This window comes from Littorina saxatilis, linkage group LG2 (genome assembly GCF_037325665.1).
Source record: "Littorina saxatilis isolate snail1 linkage group LG2, US_GU_Lsax_2.0, whole genome shotgun sequence".
Classification (NCBI taxonomy): domain Eukaryota; kingdom Metazoa; phylum Mollusca; class Gastropoda; order Littorinimorpha; family Littorinidae; genus Littorina; species Littorina saxatilis.
This window is the reverse complement of record NC_090246.1, coordinates 11732554-11745053: the sequence shown is the minus strand read 5'-3', so window position 1 is coordinate 11745053 and position 12500 is coordinate 11732554. Positions and strand designations below refer to the sequence as shown.

Here is a 12500-nt window from a genome sequence, read left to right as displayed (position 1 = left end):
CACATTTAACTTTTCCGATACAGACGACTACGACGCACATCAATGTTCTACAAGTCAAGCTGTGCAAGATGTATGTGTGAATGGCTGTGAGCCATTGCCAAACTTGAGATGAATCCTGTGAACGTGGCAATTTCTGTCGTCGTCTGTAGGCATTGAGAAATAGTTTTGCCGAGAATATACACAAGTGAACATGGCGATTTCTGTAGCTATCTGTCGGCCGGCGAAAAACTTAGGTCTTAAAATCATCAAACAATTAATGGTAACTGAAGCCATTTGTAAGCATCAATGAAACGTATACGGAAAGACCTCCAAAAGAAATGTCGAGATTCTGTTCTGTAGATGCCGTATACGTAGCGCCGTAACAGCACGTAACGTGAACAACCATTAAGTAAAGTTGGTGATTCCTGTTGCTGTCTTTACAAATCATTGCGAAACTAAGGCTACGCAAAGAAATATCACCCAATAATGGTAAGTGCGGACGGATGTGATGAGCATGAGTACTTAAATACACGAGAGAACCCATCCTGAACTCAGGTAAAATGAGTTACTTCCCTTCGGGTCTCATTTATTCCTGACAGGATGCCTTGGTTTTCTTTCTGTTGGTAAGAAATCGAATTTTTTTTAAATTTTTTTTTTTTAATTTTTTTAATTTTTTTTTTTTACATATTTAGAGCTTTTCGTAATGTGTTATTGATAAAAGCAGATTCGCGATCGTCGATAATGATTTTTCATGGTGTTGTGTAATTTTTAAATTACAATGGAATTGATATATATTTGTAAGACAGTTTCAAGCGCCGAGCTATCTTTCGCGGGTATATTTACTGTGCAAACAACTCTAAATATGGCAAAAGTGTCACGTGATAATCAACTTTGGCTACGAAGCAGACGATACTTTTTTCCGTAACCAGTTGGGAGTTGTTAACCCGTGATTTGCAAAAATGTAAAAACATTTTACAAAATAATCACGTCGAACCTAAAACGTTTGCAGTTTATTTGTTTTTGGGGATCTACGCAAGAAGTATCATCAAGTAAAGATGGTGATTTCTGTAGCCACCGGGGCACCGTATCGACACTTGTGCGGAGAGTACAGTCTAGTAACGATCTCCTTGACATTCTTACTCCTGGGCAGACCGCTGGCCAGGGGCGTCCTCTGTCTCATTCGGAACTCATCCATCGGCTTGGGGATCTTTGGACACCGCAACTTCTTGTGGGCAAAGGTCGGGGCGCTTATTCTGTCGACGATGTCTTCAAGCTCTTCTGGAGGCAAGGTCTTCTCGTCGCCGTAGTCGTACTCGAAGGGTCCCAGAGTGTTGTTCTTGATGACCTCGTCACGGTCGAGACATAGCGTGCAGTCTCCCAGAGTCTTGGCCCTGGAGGCTGTGGTCGGCCTGGAGAGTTGCAGGAAGGCCTTCTGCCTGTCTTCTTCCGGTGCCGATTTGGGTCGTGAGGGTCTGGGTGGAAGCGGGTGCAGCTCCTCTTCTGGCAAGTAGTCGTATCTGAAATCAAGGAGCAGATCTTGCTGTGACATTAAAAGACGGAACAGTAAATTAAAACAAACACACACACACACACACACACACACACACACACACACACACACACACACACACACACACACACACACACACACACACACACACATACACCACGTAACCCTCGTCTCGATACCCCCCTCTACGTTAAAACATTTAGTCAAAACTTGACTGAATGTAAAAAAGAGATCAAATCTAACTGAACATACATAAACAAATAAGTAAAATACGTTGAAGAGGAGGGGAAAGAAGCGTATATTAATATAACACGACCTACTTCACGTGTTGCTGCCGAACCTGAAATATTATGCGAAGCGCGAAGCATATTTCCCTTTTAACATTAGTCAATTTTGATATGTTCCGTAACCCAGAGCTGAGGTGCACAAAAAAGTTACCACTCCAATAGGAGCCAGCCGCGGGGTCGGATTGGTTGTGTGTGTGTGTCACTGTGTGTGTGTGTGTGTGTGTGTGTGTGTGTGTGTGTGTGTGTGTGTGTGTGTGTGTGTCACTGTGTGTGTGTGTGTGTGCATTTAAGGCCAAAAAAAGTCTGTTTACGGTAACATAGGCAAAAGAAATAGGGTCGGTAGTTCGGGATTTTTTCCCCCCCAAAAAACATGTTTTTAAGTTATTTTGCCAAAAAACAAAGACTTTTTTTGGTGTGCTTTTTCTCCCCCAAATGCCCCCAAAAAGTCTAGGGCCGCGCGAAAAAATAGGGTCGGTCGGGATACCGTAAACAGACTATTTTTTGTTGTTGGCCTAACCAATCGGGCTTCGCGGCTCCCACCGTGTTGGTAACTTTCTCGTGCACCGGACCCCCCGACCCCTCCCTAGATCCAGCCGTGACAAACGAGCACGTACCTAGCTTCAAAGCAAACTGTGGGCTTCCTGAGACGTCGTACCACCCGTTGTAGTTCCCGCTCATTCAGACGCCGGTTGGTGTTCCTCGGCAGGGCGGAGGCGGAGCGGCGGCGGTCACAGGCCGTGGGGGACCGTCGGGCCAGGAAGTTAGTGTTGTGGTACATGTTGTTGTGTACCTGCAACAGAAAAAAACTGTATGTTGTGGATGTGACTCGGGGCTGGACCTAGCGGGGTGTGTGTGTGTGTGTGTGTGTGTGTGTGTGTGTGTGTGTGTGTTGGAGCTTGGTTCTGAAAGAGACATGCACTCCCACCCCCCCCCCCCTCCATTACAATCCTTTAGCCCCCTCCCCCTCGATTTGCAATAAAACAAATAACATCCCCATTAACTCTACCCCACCCACCCACACATCTACTAATCAAAAGCTAATCCAGTCAATCGACCAATGATCCCACCACTCAAACAAAAGAAAAGATAAACAAGTCGCGTAAGGCGAAATTACTACATTTAGTCAAGCTGTGGAACTCACAGAATGAAACTGAACGCACTGCATTTTTTCACAATGACCGTAGTCCGCCGCTCGTGCAAAACGCAGTGAAACTGACGAGCCTGTTTAGCGCGGTAGTGGTTTCGCTGTGCTACATAGCACGCGTTTCTGTACCTCTCTTCGTTTTAACTTTCTGAGCGTGTTTTTAATCCAAACATATCATATCTATATGTTTTTGGAATCAGGAACCGACAAGGAATAAGATGAAAGTGTTTTTAAATAGATTTCGGAAATGTTATCTTAATAATAATTTTTATATTTTTAATTTTCAGAGCTTGTTTTTAAATCCGAATATAACATTCTTATATGTTTTTGGAATCAGAAAATGATGAAGAATAAGATGAACGTAAATTTGGATCGTTTTATAAAAAACAATTTTAATTACAATGTTCAGATTTTTAATGACCAAAGTCATCAATTAATTTTTAAGCCACCAAGCTGAAATGCAATACCGAAGTCCGGCCTTCGTCGAAGATGGATCGCTTTATAAAAAACAATTTTAATTACAATTTTTTAGATTTTTAATGACCAAAGTCATTAATTAATTTTTAAGCCACCAAGCTGAAATGCAATACCGAAGTCTTGCCTTCGTCGAAGATTGCTTGGCCAAAATTTCAATCAATTTGATTGAAAAATGAGGGTGTGACAGTGCCGCCTCAACTTTTACAAAAAGTCGGATATGACGTCATCAAAGGTATTTATCGAAAAAAAGAAAAAAAGATCCGGGGATATCATTCCCAGGAACTCTCATGTAAAATTTCATAAAGATCGGTCCAGTAGTTTGGTCTGAATCGCTTTACACACACACACACGCACAGACAGACAGACAGACAGACAGACACACATACACCACGACCCTCGTCTCGATTCCCCCTCTACGTTAAAACATTTAGTCAAAACTTGACTAAATGTAAAAAGAAAGAACGAAAGAAAACAAGTCGCGTAAAGCGAAAATACAACAGTTAGTCAAGCTGTCGAACTCATAGAATGAAACTGAACGCAATGCAATTTTTCAGCAAGACCGTATACTCGTAGTATCGTCAATCCACCGCTCGTGGCAAAGGCAGTGAAATTGACAAGAAGAGCGGGGTAGTAGTTGTGCTGAGAAGGCTATAACGCTTTTCTGTACCTCTCTTCGTTTTAACTTTCTGATCGTGATTTTAATCCAAACATATCATATCTATATGTTTTTGGAATCAGGAACCGACAAGGAATAAGATGAAAGTGTTTTTAAATTGATTTCGAAAATTTTATTTTGATAATAATTTTTATATTTTTAATTTTCAGAGCTTGTTTTTAATCCAAATATAACATATTTATATGTTTTTGGAATCAGAAAATGATGAAGAATAAGATGAACGTAAATTTGGATCGTTTTATAAAAACATTATTTTTTTTACAATTTTCAGATTTTTAATGACCAAAGTCATTAATTAATTTTTAAGCCACCAAGCTGAAGTCCGGCCTTCGTCGAAGATTGCTTGGCCAAAATTTCAATCAATTTGATTGAAAAATGAGGGTGTGACAGTGCCGCCTCAACTTTTACAAAAAGCCGGAAATGACGTCATCAAAGGTATTTATCAAAAAAAAGAAAAAAAATGTCCGGGGATATCATTATCAGGAACTCTCATGTAAAATTTCATAAAGATCAGTCCAGTAGTTTTTGTCTGAATCGCTCTACACACACACACGCACAGACAGACAGACGCACAGACAGACAGACGCACACACACACACACACACACACACACACACACACACACACACACACACACACACACACACATACACACACACACACACACACACACACACACACACACACACACACACACACACATACACCCCGACCCTCGTCTCGATTCCCCCTCTATGTTAAAACATTTAGTCAAAACTTGACTAAATGTAAAAAGAACGAAAGAAAGAAATAGGACAAACAGAAAGAAACAAACAAACAAACAAACAAACAAGTCGCGTAAGGCGAAATTACTACATTATTTTAGTCAAGCTGTGGAACTCACAGAATGAAACTGAACGCACTGCATTTTTCACAATGACCGTAGTCCACCGCTTGTGCAAAAGGCAGAAAAAGTGACGAGCCTGTTTTAACGCTGTCGCGGTTGCGCTGCGCTGCGCACGCTTTACTGCGCTGCGCACGCTTTACTGTACCTCTCTTCGGTTTGACTTTCTGAGCGTGTTTTTAATCCAAACATATCATATCTATATGTTTTTGGAATCAGGAACCGACAAGGAATAAGATGAAATTGTTTTTAAAACGATTTCGGAAATTTAATTTTAATCATAATTTTTATATTTTTAATTTTCAGAGCTTGTTTTTAATCCGAATATAACATATTTATATGTTTTTGGAATCAGAACATGATAAAGAATAAAATAAAAGTAATTTAGGATCGTTTTATAACAAAATAATTTTAATTACAATATTCAGATTTTTAATGACCAAAGTCATTAATTAATTTTTAAGCCTTCATGCTGAAATGCAATACCGAAGTCCGACCTTTGTCGAAGATTGCTTGCCCAAAATTTCAATCAATTTGATTGAAAAATGAGGGTGTGACAGTGCCGCCTCAACTTTTACAAAAAGCCGGATATGACGTCATAAAAGACCTTTATCGAAAAAAAAAAAAGTGTCTGGGGATATCATACCCAGGAACTCTCATGTAAAATTTCATAAAGATCGGTCCAGTAGTTTACTCTGAATCGCTCTACACACACACACGCACAGACAGACAAACAGACAGACAGACAGACACACACACACACACACACACACACACACAGACACACAGACACACACACACACACACACACACACACACACTTACACCACGACCCTCGTCTCGATTCCCCCTCTATGTTAAAACATTTAGTCAAAACTTGACTAAATGTAAAAACTGACCTGTGTGCACTCCATGTTGTGCATACGACTGGTGTAGGTGGGCCGAGTCACACGGTCCAGGATCCCCGTTAGCTCATGGGGGTTGACTTTCTTGAACCCCCACCACTCTACCTTCTCCTCCTCCTTCGGTACTCGTGTGTAGTAGAAACTCATCTTTATGCTTGGTGATTACAGTCACAAGGGATGAGTCTTCTTTGAAAAAGCCTCGCTAAATTTGTCCTTGCGGTTGTTTTTCTTTGGGCAAAGGCACAAGATTCAGTATTCCATAGGTTACGAGGTAGGCCAAATTGACTTAATATTCCACGTGTGCGCTGTCGCTGTTTGTTAAGGTCAAAAAGATAGTGTGGCTTTCGTCTGGTAAAGACTTAGCATGTACCACGCATTATTTTTGTTGTGGGCAATACACGATGTTCAAACACAACAACAGCACTGAAGACACCGAGTCATTTGACGCAGGGACACATACGCAAGGCAGTCACAAGCAATGTTGTAGTATCAATATCCTACATGTGTTGTCGCTGTTTGTTAAAGTTCACAAAGATGATGTGGCTTGCGACTGGTAAAGGACTTAGCATGTCCCACGTACTATTTCCGTTGTGGACAATGATGCCCAAACACATCAACGACACTGACGAAACTGAGTTATTTAACGAAGACACACCAACGCAAGGCAGCCAGAAGCAACGCGGTAGAAGAATCAATCAATCGATCAGGATAAATCCTCACAAGAAGAGCGTCATACTGGCCCCTAGCAGTCGTCTAAGCTTGAACTTGGCTGCGACAGAGTGGTATCCGAGGAACAAGCTTTCTGTGTCAAGAACACTAGTCTTGCTCGTGGAAACCGATCAACTCTAAGTCCACGAGTGTAGACCACTGCATCACCTGCACCGTTACCGTAAAGTGACCTGTCTGGGTTCTCGATGACCACTTTCTTATTCACCTAGATTCTGCCGCACTGTTGACTGCTGATTCTCGACCTCCCTCAGCGGTTGTCATTGTCACGGAAGCGTTCTTGGCATTCTGCAGAAATTCAAGCGATCTTGTTGTGCCCCATCTGAAAAAAATAGAGATAGAAAAGTAGACATTGTACTTGCTTAGATCGGTATCGAACAGCATTAACTGCTGACGAGACGATAAACAATAATAACCAACTTGCTTAGACATGCATTGTTATGCTAGGATGCAGAGCACCCCATAAGCATCGTTAATGCCCACTTCACACTACAGCCGCCATAGTTATGCTAGGATGCAGAGCACCCCATAAGCATCGTTAATGCCCACTTCACACTACAGCCGCCGTAGTTCTGCATGAAGAAAAGAGTTGCAAAGCGGTTGTGCTACAAAAACAACACTGTGTGTTTATTTAGGACAGTTATTACTTTGAAACACGGTGAGACATTTATAACGATGGCAATGTTTAGGTGACCAAAGTCGTACACTCGTTGTTGAGTAATGTAACCGTGAAGCCATCCGACATGAGGGAGCTACCGTAGATGCTAAGCACATTCACAGAAATGCAGTCAGAGAGAAAAGAAGCTAAAACCTTTACGCCTAGATACTCATTAATACCGAATAAGAAGGTAGAACAAGAGACGAAAAGAGACAAAGGAAGAAAGAAAAAAAATGTCAGCGTCAAATTCTTAGTCTCAATGTGATATGCAACACTAATGTCGTATTTAAGGTTCATGGATGACTTTGGAAAACGCGACAATAGTTTTGCCCATCACATCGAGACTAAGAATTTGACGTTGACATTTTCTTCCTTTCTTCTTTTGTTTTTTTCCGTCTCTCTTTTTACCTTCCTTCCAGCCTTTTTCGAAGAGAAATGTTTGTTCAAAATCGACACCTCGTCACTCCTATCACTCTTCGGTTGCTAACGGTAAGAAAAACGCCTCCAGGAAATTTCCACAAGCGCTCAATAAATCGGCGAATATAATACACGGGCCTTGTGCGACAACACCTTCTCCTTGTCACGGCCCAATCAGACATAATACGATTACTTCTCACTCCATTGATCGATTGATCGATGAAGCCGTTGACGCGTAACGATCTTCTTGCCCGTAATTTCCTGTTCTTACTTTACAGGTGCTAACTAGTGCCAAAAGTGAAAATTACAAAAACAAAAAACAAACACAGTGATCTTTGTATTTATCACTTTTGAACATTGAGCGATTTTGTCAATATTTGCAATTCGCAAGGCGCAGTGAAGTATTTTGGTGGCATACTGTCGTTTTAAAATATGAGCCAAAGCAGCCAAAACAGGAAACAATAGGACAATCACGCGGAGCTTCGTAGTTTTCATTGCTGATTTCAAGAACTCTCTGAAACTACTCATATCTACCCGGAATATTGCAATAATAACTGCCTATACGTATGTTGTCTAGGAAATGAGCGAAAATTTTAACACATGCAGGAGAAAGCGACATTGGTAAGTCAAGTGTGTTAATTTCAATTATTAGTGAGCTTTGTAATTTTCACTGTTGGCACTAATGTGCCATCATATTCTTGTTGTCCAAGATTGCTGAGTTTAAACTTTGAATCCGAAAGGAACCCCGACGTACGGTTACAACGGCAATTTCATCTTCTTCTTCTACATATTTTCTACTTATAAATCGAAAATGACCGGAAGTCGACAACCAAAAGACGACAGCCGATAACGATTTTTTCTCTCACCCTTTTTGATGGCCGCAGGAGCGGTCATCTATTGGAATGCATTCGGAGAGGTGACATGTCTCGTTTGTTATTACTGTTCTCACGAGATCAGTTACAGGTTTTTTTTCTCTCTCCCTCTCTGTATGTATGTCTTTGTCTGTGTCTCCCTCTGAGTCTCTCCGCTTCTGTCTTTCTATGTCTGTCTCTGTCTATGTGTATGTGTGTGTGTCTCTCTCTCTCTCTCGCTCTCGCGCTCTCTCTCAGTCTCAGTCTCTCTCTCTCTCTCTCTCTCTCTCATCCGACTCCTGGCACACAGGTCAAATCAGAGGTTAACTTGAGTGCACGTGTACCCAGCAGGAGGGGGGTGATTCGGGTTAGAAGTTGGGTAAGCACTTTGGTCTTCAGTCTTCGGGTTATAGCTTTCAGTGGAGAAGATGCCAACATGAAATTGCACTATGTTCTACTATTTATTGCCCTTGTCTATCGGACACGAAGATTAAGGGAAGCTATGCTATGCTAAATTTCTATTTTTGTCCCCAGAATAAGAATCTATTTGGGACATGAGGTGGTTGTACGAGCTACAATCGCCCCAGGCCATATATACTAATTGTTTCCTGAGTCTGCACCATTGAGACGGTTACCTCATAGATCTGTTCATTCTTCAGTTTGTCGGTGTCAAAAGTTATACCCCTATTCCACACAGCCGTTCTAGGTCCCGTTTCCGTACCAACCAAGGACTGCTGCTACACCAATGGAACGCTGCGCAAACGGCCGTTTTTGGCATCTTTCAGCAGCGTCTATTAGTCTGACCATAGTGGCAGCCGTCCTTGGTCGGTAAGGGAACGGGACCTAGAACGGATGAATGGTATGACAACTCAGTGTGTGAGAGCGCTACCGTTGCGTTACCGTTGTTTTAAGTTCCTTTAACGATCCAAGCGTTCCGTTACCGATGGGTTGAGGTTCCATTACCGTTCATTCTGATCGGGAGGGGAACGGCTAAACATTTGAACATGCAGCCCAAACTCAGCCGTCCCTACCGTTCAAAGCAGTTCCGTTAACGATCAGTTACGTTCATTGCGGTTCTCTCCCGATCCCTCCCGTGCCCGCACCGTTCCTTGGTCGGTACGGGAACGGGACCTAGAACGGTTGTGTGGAAAGGGGGTATAAGACTCGACCACTTGGCTTATGGTGGAGAAAGATGGAAGATCTCTGGATATAATTGAAGAGGAGTAGTCTTCCTTTTAGAAAATGTGTACTCTGCCTTGCAGATTAGAAATGTGTGCTGTCGGGGCTGGGTAAAGGGAGTGGAGGGTAAGGGGGTGGGGGTGGGTAAGCGAGGGGTAAGAGAGACGAAAGAGAAAACTGGACAGGGAAAAGCCACTGCCTGATGTATTCAATAAAGCCACACACACAAAAAAAGAAAATATACCACATATGCAGGTTTTCAATTCATATTTCTGCAAAGTATCTGCACAAGCATGTGTGCCTCTGTGAGTATGTTCGTGGCTGCTTTCATGGGGTGCCTGTACCCTCAGGAATTTGAGGATTTCTTTTATCTCTATTTTTTTGACACTGTTGATTTAACGTCATTTTTACAGGACAGTTTTTTTCCTTTCAGTTATAAGTTGCAGTAGTTTGACCTTATTGTTTTCGGACAAGTAGAGCTCGTTCACCAGTAGGGCAGTAGCAAAGGCACACTGACGGTGTGTGTGTGATGGGGAGGGGTGGGGGCTCTCCCGTGACCGGCCACCTGCAATGTACGGACAGGTTTGCACTGGCCCAAGGGTGTCCGTTCATGAGAGGGACTGCTGTAACAGCAAAACTAGTGTGATACATAAGTAATCAATTTATCCACTTGACTATATTCACAACAGGGACCTATCACTCTTCTTTGCATGTTTTTATGCCTACGAATTTTCAAATACTCTGCAACACATGTAACCCAAATTCAACATGTGCCCGTACAATACCGCTTCTTTTATGAAAACATTGCTTCGGCCATGTTGATTTTAATCAACCAATTTTCTTGTCATCTATGTTTTCCCAAAAATGTGTTTCAATCGAGCCATCGGAGGCAAATTCAGCATAACGTACGTAGGTCACGAGCAACGCATGGTAAAGACTTTGTGCGGCATCAAGCGTTCAAAGGACCAACAAGCGCGGGATCAACACTGAATCATTTGATAGTGAGTTGACACTCGATACGGGATTTGAAGTGTCTAGTACGAGTTTGTCTTACACGAAACGAATACAAGTGAGGGGAATACGTCGACTGCACAATTACAACTGGCTTCGCTTGACTGTTCACCAACACGTTTACGGTCTGTCGTGCACTCCTGTTGAAATAAACCGCTCATGTCTGCATTATAAATCATTCAGCGTTTTTAAGCTGGCAGTACTTAGCACAAATAGTGCCTATAGTGTGCTGTTCAATGAACAAGTGGTGAAAAACAACGCTGGATTGTTACTCTGGGTGGCAAGAATAGTTATCTCGTTGCGCATGGCTCCTTACAATTAAGATCAACGTGATTGAATAAGCTGAATGAATGGAGTAGGTTGGAGTTTTAAGTAGCTCCTGCGACAAACACTTTTTTTATGCCGCGGGCGTGGTTTTCTAAATTCCTCTTGTGCATACAAGTAACTGGTTGAATGGAGATTAAAGTAAGCATACAGAGTTGCATTTTGCCAAAAGGTTTCTTAAACAGCGTCAGACTGCGTCCAAATAGTTTGAACATTCGATAGGCCTGTATTCCTGTAGTTCAACGGCTACATATTTAATGTTAAATTCTGTATGACGCGTATTTTAATGTTAGCTGTGCAAGCTAGGGTATCTAAAAAAATAAAAGACTGTGAAATACCAACTGAAACTTTCAGTGAACGTTATATGGACACCGTAATGTTTCATTGGAAACAAGCGAACACCTCCACAAACCTATCCGTCCGAAAAGGTCCCACACAACACAATGACACAGATATTAACCACACGGGCAGAGTCTTAGTTCAAGAACAATGTCTGCTTTCTACCGTACCGGCGTCCTCGTCGAAAAGATCTCACACAATACTTTACTTTACTTTATTTGGTGTTTAACGTCGTTTTCAACCACGAAGGTTATTTCGCGACGGGGAAAGGGGGGGAGCTGGGATAGAGCCACTTGTTAAGTGTTTCTTGTTCACAAAAGCACTAATCAAAAAATTGCTCCAGGGGCTTGCAACGTAGGCCCATATGACCTTACTGGGAGAATGCAAGTTTCCAGTACAAAGGACTTAACATTTCTTACATACTGCTTGACTAAAATCTTTACAAACATTGACTATATTCTATACAATAAACACTTAACAAGGGTAAAAGGAGAAACAGAATCCGTTAGTCGCCTCTTTCGACATGTTGGGGAGCATCGGGTAAATTCTTCCCCCTAACCCGCGGGGGGTCTCACACAATACAAAGAAGAAGCAGAAATAAGATCATATTACGGACGTAGACCGGCAAGAAAACCTACTGGTTCAAAAGATCGATCACAGTCAGAACTTCAAGTTAATCCTTTCACAAACGGATCGATTCACTGTCAGAAAGGGACATTACGCGTCACAGACTAGTACCTTTTAAAAAGGACAAAACGGTCCTGCCTGAACACAAAAAGGTTATTTCTCTCTAAACACAAAAAGGTTATTTCTCTCTAAACACAAAAAGGTTATTTCTCTCTAAACACAAAAAGGTTATTTCTCTCTAAACACAAAAAGGTTATTTCTCTCTAAACACAAAAAGGTTATTTCTCTCTAAACACAAAAAGGTTATTTCTCTCTAAACACAAAAAGGTTATTTCTCTCTAAACACAAAAAGGTTATTTCTCTCTAAACACAAAAAGGTTATTTCTCTCTAAACACAAAAAGGTTATTTCTCTCTAAACACAAAAAGGTTATTTCTCTCCAAACACAAAAAGGTTATTTCTCTCTAAACACAAAAAGGTTATTTCTCTCTAAACACAAAAAGGTTAT

At 41.7% G+C, this 12500-nt stretch overlaps 1 protein-coding gene across 2 annotated transcripts in view; it reads right to left on the bottom strand.

The window, feature by feature from the left end:
* Nucleotides 1-12500, bottom strand: part of LOC138958200 (uncharacterized) — a 19531-nt gene that overhangs the window by 2072 nt on the left and 4959 nt on the right. For both annotated transcript variants that reach the window (XM_070329290.1, XM_070329289.1), the window contains exons 2-4: nucleotides 5856-6909; nucleotides 2391-2566; nucleotides 1-1496 (exon numbers count right to left, since the gene is read on the bottom strand). The exon at nucleotides 1-1496 is cut by the window's left edge and continues 2072 nt beyond it. In XM_070329290.1, the coding sequence (XP_070185391.1) occupies nucleotides 1025-1496; nucleotides 2391-2566; nucleotides 5856-6008 (801 nt within the window). In that variant the 5' untranslated portion in view covers nucleotides 6009-6909 and the 3' untranslated portion in view covers nucleotides 1-1024. The remainder of the gene's footprint in view (nucleotides 1497-2390; nucleotides 2567-5855; nucleotides 6910-12500) is intronic.